This window comes from Tenrec ecaudatus, chromosome 2 (genome assembly GCF_050624435.1).
Source record: "Tenrec ecaudatus isolate mTenEca1 chromosome 2, mTenEca1.hap1, whole genome shotgun sequence".
Lineage (NCBI taxonomy): Eukaryota > Metazoa > Chordata > Mammalia > Afrosoricida > Tenrecidae > Tenrec > Tenrec ecaudatus.
The window spans coordinates 137,669,098-137,691,290 of NC_134531.1; the positions used below are offsets into that span (position 1 = coordinate 137,669,098).

At 40.1% G+C, this 22,193-nt stretch overlaps 1 protein-coding gene across 2 annotated transcripts in view; it reads right to left on the bottom strand.

Annotated features, from left to right (window-relative positions):
- Positions 1–1,991: 1,991 nt before the first annotated feature.
- Positions 1,992–22,193, bottom strand: part of KIF3A (kinesin family member 3A) — a 46,685-nt gene continuing 26,483 nt past the window's right edge. For both annotated transcript variants that reach the window (XM_075541529.1, XM_075541530.1), the window contains 8 exons: positions 19,355–19,511; positions 9,016–9,196; positions 8,698–8,808; positions 8,239–8,364; positions 7,191–7,244; positions 6,786–6,854; positions 6,105–6,229; positions 1,992–4,191 (listed from right to left, as the gene is read on the bottom strand). In XM_075541529.1, the coding sequence (XP_075397644.1) occupies positions 4,143–4,191; positions 6,105–6,229; positions 6,786–6,854; positions 7,191–7,244; positions 8,239–8,364; positions 8,698–8,808; positions 9,016–9,196; positions 19,355–19,511 (872 nt within the window). In that variant the 3' untranslated portion in view covers positions 1,992–4,142. The remainder of the gene's footprint in view (positions 4,192–6,104; positions 6,230–6,785; positions 6,855–7,190; positions 7,245–8,238; positions 8,365–8,697; positions 8,809–9,015; positions 9,197–19,354; positions 19,512–22,193) is intronic.

A 22,193-nucleotide genomic window follows, 5' to 3' on the forward strand; every position in this document is an offset into this window, starting at 1 on the left:
TATCTTTGAGGGTCTTAGGTGGCATCTCATAGTTGTTTTAATTTGCATGTCTCTTACGGCTAATGATCTGGAACATTTTCTCATATGTTTATCAGTCATTTGGATTTCTGCCCTTGAGAAACTTCTATTCAGGTCCTTTGCCCACCTCCTCAGTGGAAAGTTGTTCTTTTTCTTGTTGTAAGTTAGCAGAGTATTGTAGATTTTATTAATAAGGCCTTTGTCTGATTGCTAAAGATGTTTTCCCATTCGGTGGTCTCTCTTATTACTCTCTTGGTGAATTGTTTCGATGTATACAAGTTGTTTATTTTTAGTATATCACACCTGTCAATTTGTGACTCCTGCATTTGTGTCCTTCCCTATTTCTGATAGCCTGTGTATTCCCTAAGCCAAAATTCTCAGAGTTGTTCCAATTCCCTCGATAGTCCTAATAGTTTGGGGTTTCACCTCTAGGTCTGTGATCCACCTTGAGTTTATTCTTGTGCATGGAGTGAGGAAGGTAAGGGTCTTGCTTAATTTTTCTGCTGTTATTTATCCATTTTTTCCAGCACCATGTATTGAAGAGGGCATCTGGCTTCCCATTTGATATTTTTTTGGGCCCTTATTGAAGATCAGTTGTCTGTATGCTGATTTTATTTCTGGGTTTTCAATCCTTTTCCATTGGTCTGAACATCTACCATTATACCAGTACCACGCTGTTGGACTACTGTGGCCGTATAGTACATGCTAAAGTCAGATAAAGCAAGCCCTCCCACGGTGTCCTTCTTCTTGAGGAGTCTCTGCTAATTCTGGGCTTCTTCCCTCTCCATATGAAGTTTGTAATCTGTTTTTCCAATTCTTTGAAGAAAGATGATGGTATTTGGATCGGGATAGCATTGAACTTATATTGTGCCTTGGGTAGACTCTTATTATATTGAGTTTTCTGATACACAAGCATGGGATCTCCTTCCATTTGCTGAGGTCACCCTTGGTTTCTTTTAACAGTGGATAAAGCATTTCTTGATGAAAAAGAAACCGTATCCATGAGAAGCAGCATCTTCACACACAGCTCTTCCAGATTTCCGCTTGACAATTTCTGTTTGTGAGACACACAACATAAGAGCTTCACAGGGGCCCCTTTATCCAGGTGAAACTGAGACCCCACACCAAGAGCCTGTCTGTTAATATCAGGATGGTAGAAGATGCAAAATTAGCCAAGAAAACTGTAACCCACTACAGGGATCAGGTCAAGATTTTTATTTCTTATACAACCATGCTGCATGTATCCCTACCACACAGATAGATGCAACTTAAAAACAAATGCAAGTTAAACATAAATGACAATGAAGTCTGGCTTTTAAAATTAATGCAGGAAACTTATTGTGCAGTTTGGCGTTCTGGCCAGGATGCAGTATTATATTAGTGCTACTGACATTGTTGATGATTTAAATTAGGCAGGCTCCAGGATACGTTTGAAGGCACTAAGAGATCTGTGCCTCTTTCTACCGTTCTAAGAGAAAGGGAGAGCAAAAATGGAAAACAAATGTGTACATTAAGAAACCAGGCAGACACTGGGGGTGCTGAAATGTAAACTCTCCCCAGTCATTAATTCCCAGCCCTGTGGGAATGAGACTTTTGTTAATGTAAGTGCTAAGGGGCAAGGGAGATTTAAGACTGACCAGAAACAAAACAAGACAGAAACCCATCCAAAACAACCCACACAGAAAATCATAATCATAATTTTAAAGTGTTATTGATTAAATGGTATCTCCCTGCCCCAAAATGTAGCTTTAAAATTTTGCTGGAAAAAACTTTCTTTTCCTTTTTTGCCAGAAAAACAGACAGTTTATCAAAGGGACTCTGCTGTGGAATAAACTTGAAGCTCTAGACCACCCTCAGTTAATCTTACCCTTTAAGGGGCTCTAAGCAGAAAAGGGGATTACTACTGTCTGTCAGTACCCTACGATCAAACATGTAATGACATGCATTAATAAAGAAGACACTAGAGACCAGTAAACATTCTACCAAGGCTCTTTTTAATAAATAAATATTGCTTTTTAAATTAAAAGGAAAAGAGGAGGAATATACATTCAACAATTCATTATACACATGTGCCGCTCATTTTAAATCTGCATATTTTTCCTCAGAGAAGGAGCATGCTTATTCAACTGTTTCCTTTAGTAAAATTAACACTGCAGTCACAAATCGTTCATTTGTGATCACAGCACAAGAAACGTGAAGAAACCACAGGACTGATTTGGTGGCAGGCTCTCCACTCTGTGCCCTGTGTTTTCCTATCAATAGTCACGCCTGGCTGGAGCATTCCATTTTGCTAGCCCATAAAACGAATCTTTAATGCCTATCTGGGACAATCAGTAATGGAAATGCTTTTTAGAAGCTGCTAAAGACAGCATGTTTTAAGAATCCTTCAATATTTCATCTTTTCATAGATTTCTTTTTATTATTATGGTGCATAAAATAGACAAAAATCCAACAACAACGGCTTAGAGTTTCTATAATGTTTTACAGCTTAACTCAAAAATTCATCATGTTGGTTCTATTAGCTAGATTGGTAAAGGATAGAAACATGGACTTCAAAGACGAAGCATTAATCCCAACCCCCCCTTACCGGTAAAATTAATATTTCTCTACGGCAAATACTAACAGAAGTAATGTGCACGATCAAGAACATTTTATAAGTGCAAAGATATCCTGCTCACACAAAACTTTTACAAGACATAAAATTCACCTCAAGTCTTCACAGTACCTACACAATGCCCCAGAGAGTACAGTGATCAACTCTGAATCGTCTTACACGCCACTACAGAAAAGGCTGACAATGAATTGCCATCTGGATCACCTAAGAGATACCACGTGTAAGACACTTGGTACTCATCTCTGAACCATGCCCTAGTACACCATTCACCCTCACTCTACACATGCTCTTAAAATGATCAACCAATGTTCAGCCAAACATACTGAAATAATGTAAACTGAATAAAAACTAAGTTTTCATCCAACACGTCCCAGAAAAAAGGATGTGCTCTGAACACCCACAGAGGACCAGGCCGGCGGCCCGGGAGCAGCGTCACTGTCCAAATAAAAGAAACGCTTGGGGAACGGTCAGTGAAGAACAATTTGCTCCATGACGACGCTTCTGACTACAAAGTAAATCTCATTTTCCTATTCTAGGAATGCCGTCCTAACTGGATTCGCAAATAGAAGAAATCTGGGGAAGAATATTTTTTGTTTAAAAGTAAAACAAAATGTCTTTTTTGCATTTTCTGCAAAGCAGAGAGGCCTTTCTCAATTCCAAAATACTGAGCAATTTCTGTCAACACTTAAAAATGAGACAGGAAGATGTTCAAGTGTCAAAGTTCAAGAGAATTAAACAAACAAGCAAGCAAGCAAACCCCACAAGCAGGCAAATATCACAAGCAACCAGTGTTTAAGTTTCCTGCAGCGATGACTCCCCAGCTACAATTCAATGTTTCAAGAGAACACAAAGTCATAAAAAAAAAGCCCATCTGGTTTAACTCCAAAGTGGCCCCCAAAAGGTCAGAAGAGATTCCGATAAGACATGTTTTTCTCTCTTTTTTTGATAACGTGTACACACTTCTGGAAATTGACTGTCAGATTACAAGTGTTTCTACAGAAGAGCTCTGAGATCCATCATCTCATACATAAACTGCACTCAATGGCGGTCTAACAACTGGGACTACTTCAGCGGGCTGGGCAGGGTAGGAGTAGGGTGGGAGAAGCGGCTGAGAGTCATTTCTTAGACACGCAGCCCACATAAATGTAACAGTGCGACACAGGACAGTCGGATCTGCTAATTCACACGTGCAAACCTGACACGCCCCGTTTGTGTTCGGGTCTCTCACTCCAGGTGGGTAAATGGCTCGCAGGCTCATCCATCTAAAGGCAGCTCCCCAACTTCAAACTGAAGAGTAAGCAGGACAATCTGAACAATTGCTACTTGTACAATGTTAACATGTTATATTACCTTAATAGATATACGCTAAAAGGCATTAGGCAAATTGATTTCCAGTCATAGTCCACAATTGACAGCTTCCATGATTCAAAACGACACAGGCGGTTTCAGTTCGTTTCGTCCAGGCGTTAGAAGAGCAGTCGTTTTGACTGTGACTTAGGAGCATTCACGTCTACTGCAGTAGAGAGTCGATCACAGCGTCAGGCTTGGTGGACCGCTTTCTGTTTGGAGAAGGAAAGGAAACGTGAACTCGCTCCTCAGAGACTCAAACGCCAACACTCCCCACCAGCTGCTAGACCACACAGAGTGGCCACCAAGTCTGGACATACGGGTGAGGCTTGACTGGAAAGTGTCATGTGATCAGTTCACGGCCACCCTTGACAGCCTGGGGAGGCTTGGGGCGACACACCCCGTGAGGCTTGAGTGGTCAGGGGACGGGCCAGTGATCATTTCTGACACTGGGCTAAGTCCTTGATGATGACCTCTTCCAGGGCAAGCTAAATGTGCAGGCTTGGTCAGTTAAAATTCTGAGACACAAACCATCCAAGATAATTCTTCCCAGATATATATGCAGGAATTGCGATTACATTAATACGTTCTTTACTGCAATTTTGCTCAGAACATTAAAACATACAGTGCTAATGAGATACATCATGTAAACTATTAAACAACCACTTACAGTATATTTTTGCTAATGTTTGTGGCCACCTTATCAGTTCCATAGGGTTTCCAAGACAGGACAGGCTAATTCTAGTGTCCAGAGATGCTGGGCTTGGTTCACCCAAATGGTGACCCCATTTGTTTATTTTGGTGTGTTGAAACCAAAAAGTACATGTTTAAATGAGTGATCACAGTATGTTTGTTTTACGTTCACACTTTTTTTTAAGTGATGAAAAACTGAGAGACTTCATGGAAATAACCTTGTTCCAGAAACCAGAGCCTCGATTCCTACCACTACACTACCTAGGGACAGAGCAGCAGCCCCCTGCTGACACAGAACAGCTCTCCCATTGGCCTCCATCACTTTCTGTTTTTCAGCCTACAATTTGAGGCAAGTTTTACCACCACGCCTACGTGTTGTTTTCCTGGTGGCAGAGTAGAAAGGAAAGTATCTCAGTTAAGAGTGGAAACAGATGGAGAGATTGGTTTTTCTTATAATTGATTTGCTTCAAAATTCAGAAATATTACATGCATGTTGTACCAGGCATAAATGATAAAGAATGTAAAAATGGGTATACTTAATAATATGTAACTGATTGTGTCCACTCCAAATTCAATTATACCAAATTTAGAATGGCTAGGTCTTTGTAAGATTATGAAATCTGAAAATATTGAAAACACACAATTCCACCCTACATGTAACTCAAAAGCACATGTATTTAAAATGGGGGGTATGAGTATGGGGGGAGAGTCTTAATTCCCACCACTTGAAGAGCCCCAAGCCCTAGCCTAATGCAGGCTGGGCAGCCCTGAGGGGACGGGAGGGAGGGGAGAAACCAGTCCCAGCTGGAGTCTTACACGGGAGTGTCCCAGACCCATGTCATGTACATGGGGAGCACCCTCGCAGAGAAGATGTCCCCAGCTCATAACTGAGGAGGTTTTTGCACTATGTTTAAGACAGAAAAATTATCGCTTCTCGGCCTTTTGGCTAAGATCAAGTGTAAGACAGAAAAATTAATCACCTGAAAATCTGGGAGTCTAACTAGGGGAGAAAAAGTGTTAACTTTTAAAAGTTCAACAATTATAAAAGCTGCTGAGCAGAATCATGAAGAAATGAATGAAAAAAGAAAAGAAAAAAATTTAAAAAGAAATGAATAAATGTCACGGGTGATCTATTATATATTTGGAAAGAACAAAGTGAACCATGAAAATAAATTCTATTACCCTGAAGGATTGAAGAAGTTAGAGGCCTTTAAATTTTTTTTGCCGGATTTTAATTATGTAAATATCAACTACATAATTTTAAAATTAGCTCAGTATTTCTTAAAGGCAATGGATTAAAATTTGACTTGTTCTTAAATATATCAGCCAGAGTAGTTATCATGTGAACTAAACACATTTCCTTTCCTTGAACTGTTATCTAATTAAAATAGCTCAAAGCCTTCGTGCCATGTGACTAGAGGACCGTCTTTACCTTCTCCCGGTCTTCGGCCTTCCTTTTCCTTTTGAAGTCCGTGGCCTTTCTAACTTCATCAGGGACTGCCGCAGGCTCTCCTCTGTGTAGGCGAGATACACATGGGAAAGGTCCACCTCGAAGGGCTATGAAAGAAACAGAGACGAGCCACTTTCAAAGGAGAAAGCTAAGCCAGTGTGGGGAAGATTGACAAGACTGAACACACTCCCAGAGGGAAAGCCTACAAGACAAGACCACATAAATGTCTCCAAGATACCATCTTCAGATCTCAATACGAATCCCTAACATCTGAAGACTGCACCACGTGTTGGATACATCAATGAAGACGTGCTGATAATAAAGTTTCTCAGAAGTAGAGATAACCGTTGCTTTCCCTAAAGATGCTGCCACTCCTTGTTGACTCAGAACAGGGAGGCTGTGAGGAGACACATTCCCGCCCACCAGAGCCAGGACCAGAGGGCAGACTGACTTCATGAGAGCCTGCCATTATGACTGAACGTGGACGGAAAGGTCCTAATGATCACCCGCACATTACAGCCTATACTCCCAAAAAGTTTAGTCCATTTTTTCACAGAGCTGACTAACCATGTCAGCTTGATCACGATTCAATGGCCTGAATTTCTACAGAAAAACAACAATGACAACAAAACTGAAGTTAGCAACAAAACAAAGCATGCTTACGTCTTTCTCCTTTTTATCAGGTACGGGGGTCTGCTTCCTCATGTTATTTCCTGTATAGGCAACACATTTCTCAAAAAAGAGGAAGAGAGAATTGTCTTAATTAGAGAATCATCTTCATATACTGTTAATAAAGCAAATTACTGTACAAGGCCCCAAAGTTACACTTGTAAAACATGCTTTGCATGTTGGAACAGAAGGGGATCCTGAGGTCGACCAGTCCCATGTAGCCCCGAGCTATACTTTTTCTGTTGCGTGATTACTTCACAGTTAATCAGAAAATCAATTTATCATCATTCCTTTTCAGTTCTCGTCCAGTTCCTCTCTGACCACCTCCTTCCCCATGCAGCACAAGTCCTAGGCCACAGGAAGTACCCCGTAAAAATCTCAGAAAATGGAAATACTCACTAGCTGCCATTCTCCTATGTCTTCATTCCAATGGACATAATTTTCAATCATTTCCTTTCAATAGAGGTAAAACCTACTTTTAATGTTTAGTATCATTTAAAATATTAAAAAAAAATCATGATACTAAAATCTATTACATCACTTCATACATGACATCGTCTTTATAAATTGCACTAGCATTTAAATATATATCTTCAAACTAACAGATATACTTGTTAGGAACATATATGTGGATGTAGTTACACTACATGAAAGGAGAAAGCAAGGGAGCGAGGTGCTTGGGGCTCAGGACGAGGGCCTGGGTTGGAAAAGGCAAAGACAGGGAAGAAGGGAGGGTTACACGCAGGTGACTTTCAGGGTCCTAGCTTTCTTTCTGGAGATGAGTTCACCACAGTTCATTATAAAATAACAAATTCAACAAATCCAGGCCAGCCAAGGACCAAAAAGGAGAATGTACCACGAACCAAGGATTCCTTGGTTATTTATTTATTTATTTATGTATGTTCCCCACAAAAAACAAAGAACCACGGTGTATTTTTAGAAAATTTTAAAAAATTACATTGAGATCCAAGATGGATTTTTTTTACTTTAATTTTTAATGGATTTTTTTAAGTCAGTATCTTAAAGTTTACAAAAATAGACTAGGAAGATGGAAATGTACAGTTAAGAAAACAGAAGCTCAGATTTTAAAATTATACTAGTTGTAAGGATTAACATCTACCGGCAGAGAAAGCATTATGCGCACAGGACTCCTGTTACATGATAAAGGTTGTTGGATGACTGAACAACCCTGCAGCTGGATGCAATTACACAGATCTGAGATCCTGCAAAGGGTTGAGGAAGCCTTATGTGGATACTCAAATAGCAAGTAATGTGCTAAGAAAAGGTTAACAGCTGAAGGAAATGTGATGGTATTAGTAAAGAAATGTTGAGTTGGTATTAAACTGAACATATTTACTTCAATTAAAATAGAAATTATATTGCCTTGGTCCTTAATCTAGCCAGACAACTGACACCAAGCATGTTGGTCAGAAAATGTCCCTGGTACCTGGTAATCCTGAGGTATAAAGTTATCGATAATAAGCATCTGAAGTCGAAGCTCCCGACTAAGTTGTCGAATGTTCTCCAGTAAACCTTCAATTTCCCTCTGATGTTCTTGTTGGAGATCGGCCATCTACCAGAGAAGTCATGGAAATATTCAGAAGAGACATACATGAAAAACTAAACGGCTCCCTCTGACACAGGCCTTATGAGGGCTGACTCACGTCTTCCACAAAAAACACCAGAGGGGTTGAGACTATCTACTAGCCCCTCGTCCCTGTTATCGCAATGAAGATAGGCAAAGAAGCATTTTCAGCTTACAGCTGAAACCTCAAACAGCACATAAAAGAGAAGTATGTTATTTCTTCAAAAGCGTAAGGGCATATTATAACTCCTTGGGGTGTCTTAATCTAAGAAATTAAATGAAAGACGATTGGAGCGACACGGCAGTTACTGTAACACCAACCTCAGATTTTGCAGCCATCAGCATAGTCCAGACTTTCTTCAACTTCTTGGTCTTTCCCTGTGCTTCCTCCTGCAAGCTGGTGTACTTTTCCTCAATATCCAAGCGTTCTTGCTGTGACAAAAGCGGACACGCTTCAGAATCATGGTCTTCATTAAATCACTAATTGAATCATTTTATTGATGATACAAATAAGCATTAATTATCTTTCAGAGCAATTCATAATCTTCTGTAAAATTTCGTTAAGATTAAAGATAATTAGCTTTTTCCTAGAAAAGTTAAATATAGCAGACAAAAACTTAAGAAACAAAGTCGCAATACCTCTTTTTCCTCAAGCTCTCTGCGGAGCTGCTCTGCTCTCTTCCGCCTTTCTTCCAGCTCCATGTTAGATTCTTCAAGAAGTTTCTCTTGTTCCTCGGCTTTCGCCAATAAATCAACACCACCAACAATCACCTTCTTCTCCAGTGCAGATAACTTTTCCAGCAAAGACTGATGCTCTTGTCTGCACATTAGAATGAAGATGCTCTATAATGTTTCATTTATTAATCTTATACTGTTTCTATCATTTTCCAACATGTAACAAGAATTCGGATATCCACTTTTGAAACAGAACTACAGTTATGTAACATTTCTACCAATTTGCAACATTCTGCAGCATTCATGTAAGATTTCATCGCCAATTCAAAAATTCTGTTTCTTTCTGATAAAATAATAAAAAGATACATATGCATTTAAAAACACTCATACCACACACAGTGAAACCATTCTATCTAAAAATAAGTCTGCTGCTGCTATTGCACGCCAGCTTGTCCTTTCCAGTGCTGCACAGTGAACCTATGGGGCACAGCAGGATTCCCCAGGCGGCAGTCTTTCTGGGAGCAAAACACCAGGTTTTTCCTTTGCTGGAGCAACTGGGGGTGGGGGGGTGGGGGAGTTCAAAGTGCTGAGCTCTCGGTTAACACCTGGACACTTCCCTACTGCACCACCAGGCTCCTTACAAGAAGTTATTCAGTGGTCTCCATATCACCAACTGATGCTGTTCCTAAGTCTTTGTTGTTTAAAATAAGATACTGTGCTTTATAGTAAGGTTACACAGCAAATTACTTTCCAGTGAATAGTTCACACACCAATTGCTCCCTAACAGTGGCTGCCGTTCCCCCTTTCCCTACCTGGTCCTCCATTTCCATTCCTCTGGTGTCCCTGTCCCTGCTGCCTGCCCAGTTGGGTTTTATGTAAATATTGCCCTTTTGATCTCAAATAGAGGGTTACAAGAGGGTAGTCCTCCAAAACCCAGATTCCACAACCCCACCCCCCCAAGCTACATATTTTATATACCGTATATCCTCGAATATAAGCCGACCCGAGTATAAGCCGAGGTACCTAATTATTACCTGGGAAACCAGAAAAACAGATTGACTCGAGTATAAGCCTAGGGTAGAAAATGCAGAAGCTATTGCTGAGTTTCAATCATCAAAACAAATAAAAATAAAATTACTAAAAATTGAGACATCAGTGGGGTAATGTATTTAAATATTTATTTTGAATAAAAAACATAAATAAAAGGACAAGTAATTTAACACTAGTAAACCAGCACAGTAAGTGGAAAATAGGTTCAACAAAAACAGTAAGGTATCAACAATGATACCTTAAGAGTACTATTCCCTGAGCTCAATCAGCAACCAAACTAAAATGTAGAGTTAAAATCCTTCAAAACTGGATTCATCATCATCATCCGTATCCCAATGCAGAGCTTCAGCTGGTGTGAGGTCATCATAGACGTTGTCCTCACTGAGATCACCATCATCACCATCACCATCACTGCTGTTATTTTCATACAAAGCGCAGTCTTCACTGCCATCCGTAGCATTACTAATACTACATTTCTGGAAGGCACGTCGCACCATGTCTTCTGGAATGTCTTCCCATGCATCTCGAACCCATTTTGCTATTAACTCTATGTCAGGCTTCATGAGATTTTCTCCTTTTGTTAGTGTGGCTTGACCAGATGACATCCATTCATGCCACATCCTTCGTACATGATCTTTAAAAGGCATATTCAAAGATACATCCAGAGGCTGCAGTACAGATGTAAGCCCACCTAGAATAACGGCTAAAGTAACTTTACTAGATTTTGCCAATTTTTTTTTATGTCACCCGATAGGTGGGCTCTGAACATATCCCAAACAAGTAGCGATGGCTTTTTCTTTAAGGCTGCTCCTGGTTGTCGGTTCCAAATTTCTTCCAGCCATTTTTTTGTTCAGTCTTCATCCATTCAGCCTTTAACATGTGCACGCACAGTAATTCTTGGTGGGAAAATGATCTTTTTAGGCAAGGTCTTTCTTTCAAAAATAATGACAGGACACAGCTTAGTACCATTAGCCAAACATGACAGAACAACTTTAAAGTATTTGGGGTTTTTTTTCATTTCCTGTGGTTCTGAGAAAAATGTTTTTTTCTCCTAAACTTGCCACAGTTCTGTTGCTTGGAAGATCAAAAGACATGGCAGTTTCATCCATATTCCCAATATCTGCCAGGTCATAATTATAAATCCTTCTTTGTTTTATAATAAATGACTGGAATGACATAATTTTTTCTTCAAGGTCTTGTGGCAATTTCTGGGAAATCTTTGTTCTTTGTCTCAAACATAGTAGGCCAAACCTATTCATGAAGCGGGGTACACCATCCTGCTGACGCAGCAAAATTTTCAATGCCTGGTGCTTTCTATTTGTCATCCTTAGCCATTTGTAGAGCACATATGCAAATTCCCATGCATGTCACGCAGTAACCATTTTGGCGACACTCCATAACCCATTTATGCAGTTCACTCTAGAGCCCCATAAAAAGACGTTAAACCATGATGAGCTTTTTTAGCTTTGGAATATATTCCAAGTCAGCCTTCATTTTCCGCCACTCCCTCACTTGCTTTTCGTCAACACAGAATTCCCTACTTGCAATACTGCTATTGCTCTCTTCTGCTCTTGACACAACCTTCATTTTGAAACCAGCCTCATATGACTGGCGTTTTTGTTTTGGTTTAAGAGTATCCATTTCTAATAGGATGAAAAAACAAGACTTTGAAAAAGAACTTTCATGGGCATGCCCCACCCCTGGCCCGTTAACTGGGAGGGCGGGGGAGTCCGTACAGGCGGGGGATGCAGGATGTGAATTAACAGAGACCAGGTGGGAGAGACCGGAGTGCAGCCACAGACACATCCTTACCAGTTCAGCTGCCCTCCTAAGTGAATCACTATGGGTGCTTCTGCGAATTGGAGCAGTCCACATCATAGGATGGTTCTGATTGGTTAGATGTGAGTAAACAAACATTCAAAGCTCTGCAGTGTCAGCAGGGCTTTGAACAAACAATGGAGGAATGGCAATCACCCGCGAGATGTTACACCTCACTGGGGTACCACTGACTTGTGTATAAGCCGAACCCGTTTTTCAGCACATTTTTTGGTGCTGAAAATCTCGGCTTACACACGAGTATATACGGCATATACTTTTTTTTTTTTTTGACAAAACAACATTATCACCTTCAAAGTACTCTCCATTACACCTAATACATTTGTCACATCTGTGATTCCACTCTTGGAAACATTTTTCAAACTCCTGTTTGGATGGTTGACAGCAGCTACCTCGTTTTTGTTTTTTTCTTCACCTCTTCGAAACCATCAAATCATTGTCCTTTCACGTCCCTCTTCATTTGTGGAAACAAAAAAAAGTCGCAGAGAGAGGTCAGGTGAGTCAGGTGTGTGGGGCAAAAGAGGCATCTCTTTTTTGCCAAAAACTGGCACACTGAGATGGCTGTGACCAGGTGCACTGCCGTGGTGGTAAAATCAGCCCACAGTCTGGCACAAATCTGGCCTTTTTTGTTGCACACTGTTAAGCTATCTTTTCAGAACCTCTAAAAGAGGAAGCCTGATTAACAGTCTGACCTGGGGGAATCAACTCCAAGTACACTTCGAGTCAACATTTTTGTCCATTTGGGGATGTTGACTGGGATGTCCAGAATCGACATAGCCTTTTTGAATTGAGAAAAGCACTTGCATACTTTCCCCCCCATAACACTGTTCTTGTAAGCTGTGTTCAACAACACAACAGATTCTGCAGGATTTTTCCAAAGCAGGAAACAAAATTTCACAGGTACGCACTATTCTCTTAAATTGGCCATCACAAAAAAACAAGGTTTGAGCTACACTGCTTTTCTGAAAATATTCACCACGACCAGAATCTTCCCAGGCGATGCCACTGGGGGCACTCACTCAAAGGAAGTTGCTGGATGCTCGCCCAGCAGGGAAAATGCGTGCCATGAAAGCTCTGAAAAAGGGACAGAGTTTTTTGACCTTTTTTTGGTACCCCCTTCTATTCTAAAGACTACTCTTCCTGGGGATCACTGTCTAATTTACAAGGCCATCTATTAACAGGCTAAAAGGTGACCTATGGCAGTACCTTCAGTTTCAAGGTAGAAGATTGTCTTTCAGTGATGGTCACAGGGATGGGATTCATCCTTCTAGTATTTATGACCAGGAATCTGTAGTTTTACTGCATTTGAATTTTATTTGATAATTTTTACTCATTCTACCTTGCTTCTTCTGTGCTCCCAGTTGACAGTGGTCAGACCTCAGGTCGGAGGCTGCTATGGTACATCGTCCTTTAATCCTCTGATCAACTGCTTCCTTGAGTCTGGTTTTCCTTTGCTTCATTTTTTCATGTCCTTTATTTATTTTTAAATTTTATTTTTTACCTTTAAGTCCTTTAAATTCATCTTTCCTTTCATCTTCATCTTCCCTTAAATAGTTGTAGGGGGAACTATTTAACCATTTTTATACCGCTGCAGACATTGACTACATTTATCACACTATGTTGGCTTTCTCTTTATTTCTATTCTTCTGTTCTATTTCCATTAATCGAGTTTCCCAGCAGCACTGTACGGTCTCATTTTTGTTTTACAATAAATGCTTAGTCTCATATAATCGATAAATGTAAAGCAGCACAGTATTCAATGGTGATGTCTGCTTTATAAACCAATCTTCTATTTGCATGAAAGGTAACCGCTACAATGGCATCAATTCCAAGCTCCAAGGTATTTTGGGGTAATGGTCTGGGGGTTCCTATTGCCTCTTGCAATCCAATAAATCTGCCTTTTTTAAAAAAGCAATTTCCCCTTCTTTAGTTTTCTTTTTGTTCTACATTTTCCTGTCCTTCTAGTTGCAACCTTCTATTGTGCCCTGGACAACATGGGCAGCCATGATAGCCGAGCATCATCTAATTCTTCTGGTCTCAAACTAGAAGAGGCTGTAGTTCTCGAGGCCATTAGATATTAGTCATATGGACTTATTTCTTTGTAAGTGTTAGGTTTCTTCACTCTCCTTTTTTCTATATGGGAAAAATAGCTGAATCTCAGATGGCTACTTGCACGTTTATAAGACCCCCCAAGTGCAACTCACCAAATTAGGATGTATAACATTATTTTTATGAACTCAACTATGGCAGCTGACCAAGCTACACCAAGACCATGGTGTGGTGGCAAACCTTCAAACTCAGTAAACCAATTCCATGAGATGTTAGATTATATTTTGGTAATGCCCATAACTGTAATCTCCCCTCTCCCATGAGGTTTAATGTGTCCTTTGGTTGTTGTTAGGTCAGTACTGACTCACAGTGACCATATGACCAACTGAACCCCAAACAGCTTGGTCCTGTGCCATCCTCACAACGGTTACGTTTGAACCCATGGTTGCAGCCAGGGTGTCATTCCATCTTGTTGAGGGTCTTCCTCTTTTTCCCTGCTTCTCTGCTTTACGAAGCATGATGTCCTCTGCCAGTCTAATCTAAGAAGATAGCTCAAGAAACATTCTGGCCGTACTTCTTCCAACACAGATTTGTTGGTTCTTTTAGTAATCCATGGTACTTTCAAAATTCTTAGCCAGCACAATTCAATGCACCAATTCTTCTCTGGGCTTCTTTATTTGTTGTCCAATTTTTGCATGCATATCAAGCAATTGGAAACACCATGGCTTTGGTTAGGTGCACCTTAGTCCTCAAAGTCTTTGTTTTTCAGCAATTTAAAGAAAATAAATCCTCTCATCACTGGACCAATAAGTGACATCACAATACATGGAGAAAAGATTTAGTCAATTTTTATCTTGCTTGGATCTGCAATCAGTGTTCAGGAAAGCAGCAGTCAAGAAATCAAAAGACGCACTGCATTGGGTGAATCTGTTGTGCAAAATGTCTTTAAGATATAGCTCATATTTAAGGCTTCAATCCTTGATCTTTATCAGCAAGTGCTTCAAGTCCTCCTCACTTTCAACCAGCAAGAGTGTCATCTGCATATCCCAGGTCGTTAATAAACCTTCCACCAATCCACATTCTTCTTCATGTAGTCCAGTCTCTGATGACTTGCTCAGCACACAGATTGAATACGCCTGAGACCAGGATAGAACCCTGATGGCCACCGTTCCTGTTGTAAATCATGCAGCAGTCCCTAGTTCTGCTTGCACAACTGTCTCTTGATGGACACACAGGTTCCACATGAACACAATTAATTGTTCTGAAATTTCCATTCTACTCCAGGCTATCCATCATTTGTTATGATCCACACAGTCAAATGTCTTTGCGTAGCCAATAAGACACAAGTAAACATCTCTCTGGTATTCTCTGCTTTCAGCTAAGATCCATCTAACACCAGCAATGAGATCCCTTATTCTATGTCCACTTCTGAATCTGGCCTGATTTCTGGTGGCTCCCTGTCAATGTGCTGTGCTGCAGTCCTTGTTGAATGATCTTCAGCAAAATTTCACTTGCGTGAAAATTTCACTTCAATGACATTGTTCTATAATCTTCTCATTTGGATCTCTTCCAATTAGCTGTCTTCCAAATGTCTTGGCATAAAACAGTGAGTGCTTCCAGTGCTGCACCGGCTTGTTGAAACACTTCAATTACTATTCTGTCAATTCTCGGAGCCTTTTTCACCAATGCCTTCAGTGCAACTTGGACTTCTTCCTTCATCACCACTGATTCTTGATCAAATGCTACTTCTTGGGATGGTTGAATGTCAGCTAGTTCTTTGGGGTACAGTGATTCTGTATATTCTTTCCGTCTTCTTTTGATGCTTCCTGCACCCTTCAGTATCTTGCTGATATAATAATCTTTTAATATGCAACTTCAATTCTTTTAGTTTAAGATATGCTGAAAGCATTTTCTTCCTATTTGGTTTTCTGTCTTCTCTAGCTGACCTTTGAAATGTTCTGTTCAGCTCTTTGACTTCATCATTTCCCCCATTTGCCTTAGCTAGTTATGGTAGTCAGATGATTTTATGTCAACCAGACACTCCTGGCTAGGGTTTGGAATCAAACCTGTCCATGAGGTCACAGCCTGGTGCTGTCCCCTTGGGAGGCATGGCTTTCTCATAAGCAGGACCATCTCTCCCACTTCACCTTCCTGCTTGCTGGAGACCCTGAGAGCTGCTGGAGTCCTGCCATTTTCCCACTGACCTTGTGTCCATACAACTCTGCATCCACCAGCCTGTGATCTTCCTGCATTCTTCATCATTGCACATGGCTGAGTCTGAAGGACTTGTAAATTAGCATCAGACTTCCAGACTTCAGTTGAAGTAGACTGGTATACTTCCTTGACAACTACTTTTTGCTATAAAGTACTTTCTTACACACATATGAGTGTCACTGGATTTGTTTCTCTAGCCATCCGGCTTAACACACACTACTCTACGATTAAGAGCAAGTTTCAGAGTCTCTTCTGACATCCATGTGGATCTTTTCTTTCTTTACTGTCTTTTTAATGACCTTTGCTTCCTTCCGGAATGGTGTTTTGATGCCATTCACAGTTCATCAGGTCTTCTGTGACTGGTGTTCAAAATATCAAATCTATTCTTAAGATGTTCTTGAAATTCAGGTGGTACACACGCCAGGTTGTATTTTGCCTCTCATAGAGTTGTTTTCATTTTCTTTAGCTTTATCCCGAACTTACATACGAGCAATATCAGCATCTCAAGTCAGTCCCTAGCCTCACTTGAGATGCTGATATTGAGCTTCTCCATCATCTCTTCCCAAAGATATAATCCAGTTGATTTGTATTCCATCTGGAGAAATCCACGTGTACCTTTTGCGTTGTTGGCAGACAGACATTTTTTATGAAGAAGTCACTGGTCTTACAAAACTCTTATCGTGTGATCTTCAGCTTTGTTGCTAATCACCCAAACCATTATTTCCCACTACTGTTCCTTCTGTCTCCAATTTCTCCATTCTAATCACCAACAATGATCAATGCACCTTGACTGCATGTTTCAATTTCAGACTGAAAACGTTGGTAAAGATCTTCAATGTCTTCACTAGCTTTAGTAGTTGGTGCACAAATTTGAGTAAAGTTGTACTAACTGGATTTCCTTGTATGCAGAGAGCTAGTATTCTATCACAGACAGCACTTACATCTAGCTCTTGGAATGTCCTGACAATGGATGCAATGTCATTCCTCTTGAATTTGTTATTCCCAGAAGAGTAAATCCTATTATTGCATGATTCAAAATGGCCAATACTAGTCCATTTCAGTTCACTAATGTTTATGTCATTGATCTTTTTGTGTTCCTCCATTTCATTTTTGATTACTTCCAGTTCTACATTCATACTTCCTACACTCCAGGTTCCAATTATTAATAGGTGTGTTTGTAGCTGTTTCTTCTCATTTTGAGTTTTGCCCCATCTGCAAATGAAGGTCTTGAGGTTTTATTCCATCCATGTCATTCTGGCCGACTCTACTTTAAGAAGCCAGCTCTTCCACAGGAATATTCTGAGTGCCTTCTGACCTGAGGGGCCCTGGCACTATCTCTGACCGTGTTCTGATGCGATCTATAGGGTTTTCAGGAACTAATGCCTCAGAAGTAGACAGCCTACTCCTTCTTCATAGTCTTCGTCTGGAAGCTATGCGGAGAATCCTCTTCACTCTGGATAGAATCGCTTCCAGCATCACACCAACAATGGAAGCCATCAGAGTAAAATAAATGGACAACTGGGGTTTAATATTTATTAACACATTTCATAGATACTATCATATTTGCAGTACACATACACATGTATGTACATATACATTCACCTGTACATGCATACTCACCTACTCACATGTGCCGTCCTAGATACATATGCCCACACAAACCACATACATTTTGGTTGCATTATTGTTGTTGCAAAATTTTACTCTGGAGTATTTATTGAAATTGTTCCTTATTATCTTCCATATTTCTTAGTATCTTCATTTACCTTGGGACCTTTGTAGTCTTCACCTATATTAGATACTGTCTTTCCCAACACCAACAATAACAAACAGAAAATTATTTCCTCCTTTCATTGTTTTGCATCCCTGGTATCCTGCAAAACTCATTGCTTTATATGTGTATATCTGTTCTTGATGTTTTATATAAAAGACCATATATTATTTGTCCTTGGATGATTTATTTTACTCACATATGTATATATATATATATATATATATACACACACACACATATATACATATATATTTTTTACAGGGACTGGTTTGTAACTATGGGCTATGCACATTAGTTGGATGTTCATATCTAGGACCATAGCTACTGGAGACTAAATTCAAGCTATTTACTTACGATTCATTTTTCTTGTTTGTGGATGAGATAGTTAAGGTTTATTGTGCCAACCTGGCCGATAAACACGTGGGGTTAACTGAAGGGCGGAGAGATAAATGGCTTGGTGAGCCTCGCCATTCTAGTTCTCAGGCCTCTTGCTTTCTGATTGTTGGACCAGGATGCAGCTGCCTTAGCCAGTTCCCTGCTTCAGCTGGCAAGGCTCACTTCCTGCAAGGCATCCCTGAGGAGAAGCCGCATGGACCTACCCCGATGCAGCCCTGGGTGCTGGAGCAGCCGTGTAGAGACCCCTGCCAGTGCTGAGATGTTTACACATTCACTAATTCAGTTTTCCTCCTGCAGTCGGCATCATTGTGTCTGTTTTGTGAGATGGAGGAGGACTTTGTGGATTGGTGTTGGACATATGGGTTAATGTTGGACTTGTGGGCCTGGGCAGCACTAGGTTAGGATGTTTTCTTGAAGCGCACTTACCCTTTATCTAAAACTCTCTCTTATACATACGCGTTTCTGTGGATTTGTTTCTCTAACGTACCCAGACTAACACAGTGTATATTTTTTTTCTAGAAAGAATTTTTAAATTGTTTTATTAGGGGCTCATACAACTCATCACAATCCATATGTACATCAAGTGGGTAAAGCACATTTGTACATTCATTGCCCTCATCTTTCTCAAAACATTTGCTCTCCACCTAAAGCCCTGGAATCAGCTCATATTCCCCTCCCTCCCCGCTCCCCCTCCCTCCTGAACCCTTGATGATTTATAAATTATTATTTTGTGATATCTTGCCCTGTCCGACATCTCCCTTCACCCACTTTTCTGTTGTCTGTCTCCCAGGGAGGAGGTCACATGTAGATCCTTGTAATCAGTTCCCCCTTTTCAACCCACCCTCCTTCTACTCTCCCAGTATCGCCACTCACACCCCTGGTCCTGAAGGGACCATCTGCCCTGGATTCCCTGTAACACAGTGTATCTTTTGAAAAATACTAAAAATTTAAATCACGAATTCATCTCAGTTCAATCCTACTCACTGTGCCTTAAGGAGATCCTTTTCTCGTTTCTCCAGCTCTGCTCTGGCCTTGTTCCGTTCTTCCTCCTCCATGTCCAGCTTTGTTTCAAGTGCTTTCCTCTCCTCATCAATTTTTGCTTGCATTTCAACCATCTTATCTGGAGAAACCTTCTTTTTACCTATTTGTGTTATTTAATGGACACAATCACAAAAATGAGTGTGTAGATTATCCCATGCACAACCACCTAGATGACTCAAAAATACAAAACAAAAATAGCCTTTGAAGGAAACCACAGGGACAAATGCTATACCTACTTGCTGTGCTCTGGAAGAGCTTTTACCTAATAGCTACATTCAGACTGTTGTCGAACCGGGTGATGGCAGTGGAAGACAAAAACGAAAGAGCAGTCGAACAGATGAGCAGAAGAATGAACAAAAAACCAAAATAAACGTGAAAAGCAGATTTATGTGCCTTAAATAGCACATGTAGGTTGAAATACAATGCTTGAGCTACTTTTTCCCATAAACAGGTATAAAACCAAGTGTTTTCTCAAATTATCTCTTGCAAAATCAAAAGCAAATGCATAAATAAAAGTCACATATAGGTATAAAATAAGTAGGTAAAATTTTCGGGCAGAATTTGTATCAATAAATAATCTGCATCTGTCGGAGTTCTAAAATTATTAATAAAATTACTTGGAGTTATTTTATTTCATTGTAGTTTTAAGGGAAGAGATTCTATTTAAAATTACATAGAAATTCAGTCATTCTACAGCGCTCAGCTGCCATGATATAGCACTATAAAGGACCAAATTCAAGACCACAATAAGCTCTTTAAGTAAAAAATAAATGTGTCAAAACGAATAGAAATACTATGAAATACGACAGGTTGGAAGGACACCTTTCAATTAACTCTTTCGATTATGTCTAGTAGAATGCTTCATATACATATAAATTGGCACTCAATACAAGTTTATTAGATCAAAAGGAGGGCATACAAACAGCCTATTAAACTGGTTTTTAAAACCAAATCAAAGCGAATTCATTTCTGGTACTGCAATCTTTTAGAAACATACTTTCCTTCAGAAAACTGACCAAATGTCTCGTAGAGATGGTCAGACGCCCTCCTGAAAGCTTTCTGGCATTCCCAACATCCTTCCCACAGACTACCAAAACCAACCACACTCGCTGCTGCCACCCACTGGGGATTCTGAGATGGCAACTATTCACTGGAGTTGAGAGGAGAGCAGCTGCTGGTGACGACGGACCATGTGGATTGAAGCCCTGTGCAAACCAGGACACCGCTAGAGCTGCTCCAGCGAAGGCGACAACAGGAAAGGAAAGGCTTCTAAGACCTCCACCCACCAGCCAACCCCTCTAGCTTGCCAAGAAGAGAGAGGTAAAAAGTAATTATGATGGACGGATATATATAATTATGATGGATATATATATATGCACACACGCTTTTACTAGGAACCATGACACATATTCACCCCTAGGCTTTCGTTCTCGGAGACAAAGTTATTATCATAAACCTTAAGGGTTTAAAATACATTACCTTGCATTTCTACAGAAATGTAAGTCCAAAACAAATTGAAGCCACAAAACAAAGACGCTAAATAAAAGATGAAACAAAAGCGCCGATCCAAATTCATGCTCTGGTGTGGTGTGATTCATTGCATTCCAAAAGTCAGGTTGGAGAAATACTTCTGTGGTCATTTTTGGCACCCTGTACTGAAGCTTCCAAAAATAACGTTCAAAAATAACTTTTAAAAACCAATAAATCACTCTTTCTAATGAATTCCTAGAAAGGATTTCCTGTCAGTAATATAGAAATGTGAGAGGGAAAAGTTTCAGGTGTAAAGCAAATGCATGCATTTAAAAACTTGTCACTTCCTCTCCGCTTCAGAAGTACAAACATTTAAAGAAGAAAAGGCTAATGTGTTAAGATAAAATATGTGTTTGTGAAGACATGGATACTAAAGAAAATGATCTGTTCAACATCCAAACATTGACAGACTTTTAGAGTATTATTAGCAGTTAAAAATTTAGAGTTGCAAAACCTATCAAGATGCAACGCAACATTTTATATGTAGAAATACAAATGTACACACCTATTGAGGGCTTGCTACTGTGTCTGAATGGCCCTGGGCATTTAAAACCATTCAGAGCAAAACTCTTATTGGTCATTTCCATGAAGATGGCCATGCGTGCACAGCCAAGTTTAAATTCTACCGTCATGCTGGTAACGTATGATTCTAACCAGAGTCACTCTGGACAAATACTTGTATTTTCCCTCAAAGACGATTTTAAACTGAACGTGAGTATGTACCTCTTCTCTGAAGCCAAGCCCACTGTTGTCAAGTCAATTCAATCCATCGCGAGCTGATCGGACAGAGCAAAAATGCTCCTCACAAGGTCCAAGGCTGTATATTTTTCTGTAATGGAGCGGCTAGAGGATTTGAACTGCCAACCCCTCAGTTACCAGCCCAAAGCTTAAACCACAGCTACCAGGGTGCCTTCTCTCCTAAGCCGACATTTTAAAATGTGGCATCATTAAAAGTACTTCCATATATATATATATTTTTTAATAATAAAACAAAACCTCATTCAACAAACCAGAAAAACCTTTTCTAATGCTCCATGATAGAGCTCAGGACCAAATTTCAGGCACATAAATGGAAACAAAAGAAGTGAATTATCTTCATTAAACCCAACAGGAGTAGTAAGATTTTAAAGTGCCCTTTGCCTCTTGCGTACGCACTCATCTAAACTGTGAGGGTGGGGAGCTTTGGCAAAGGGGAGTTAAGTGGAAGACTCTCGAGAAGGTATTAATTCAATTCATGTCAAGTTCATGACGT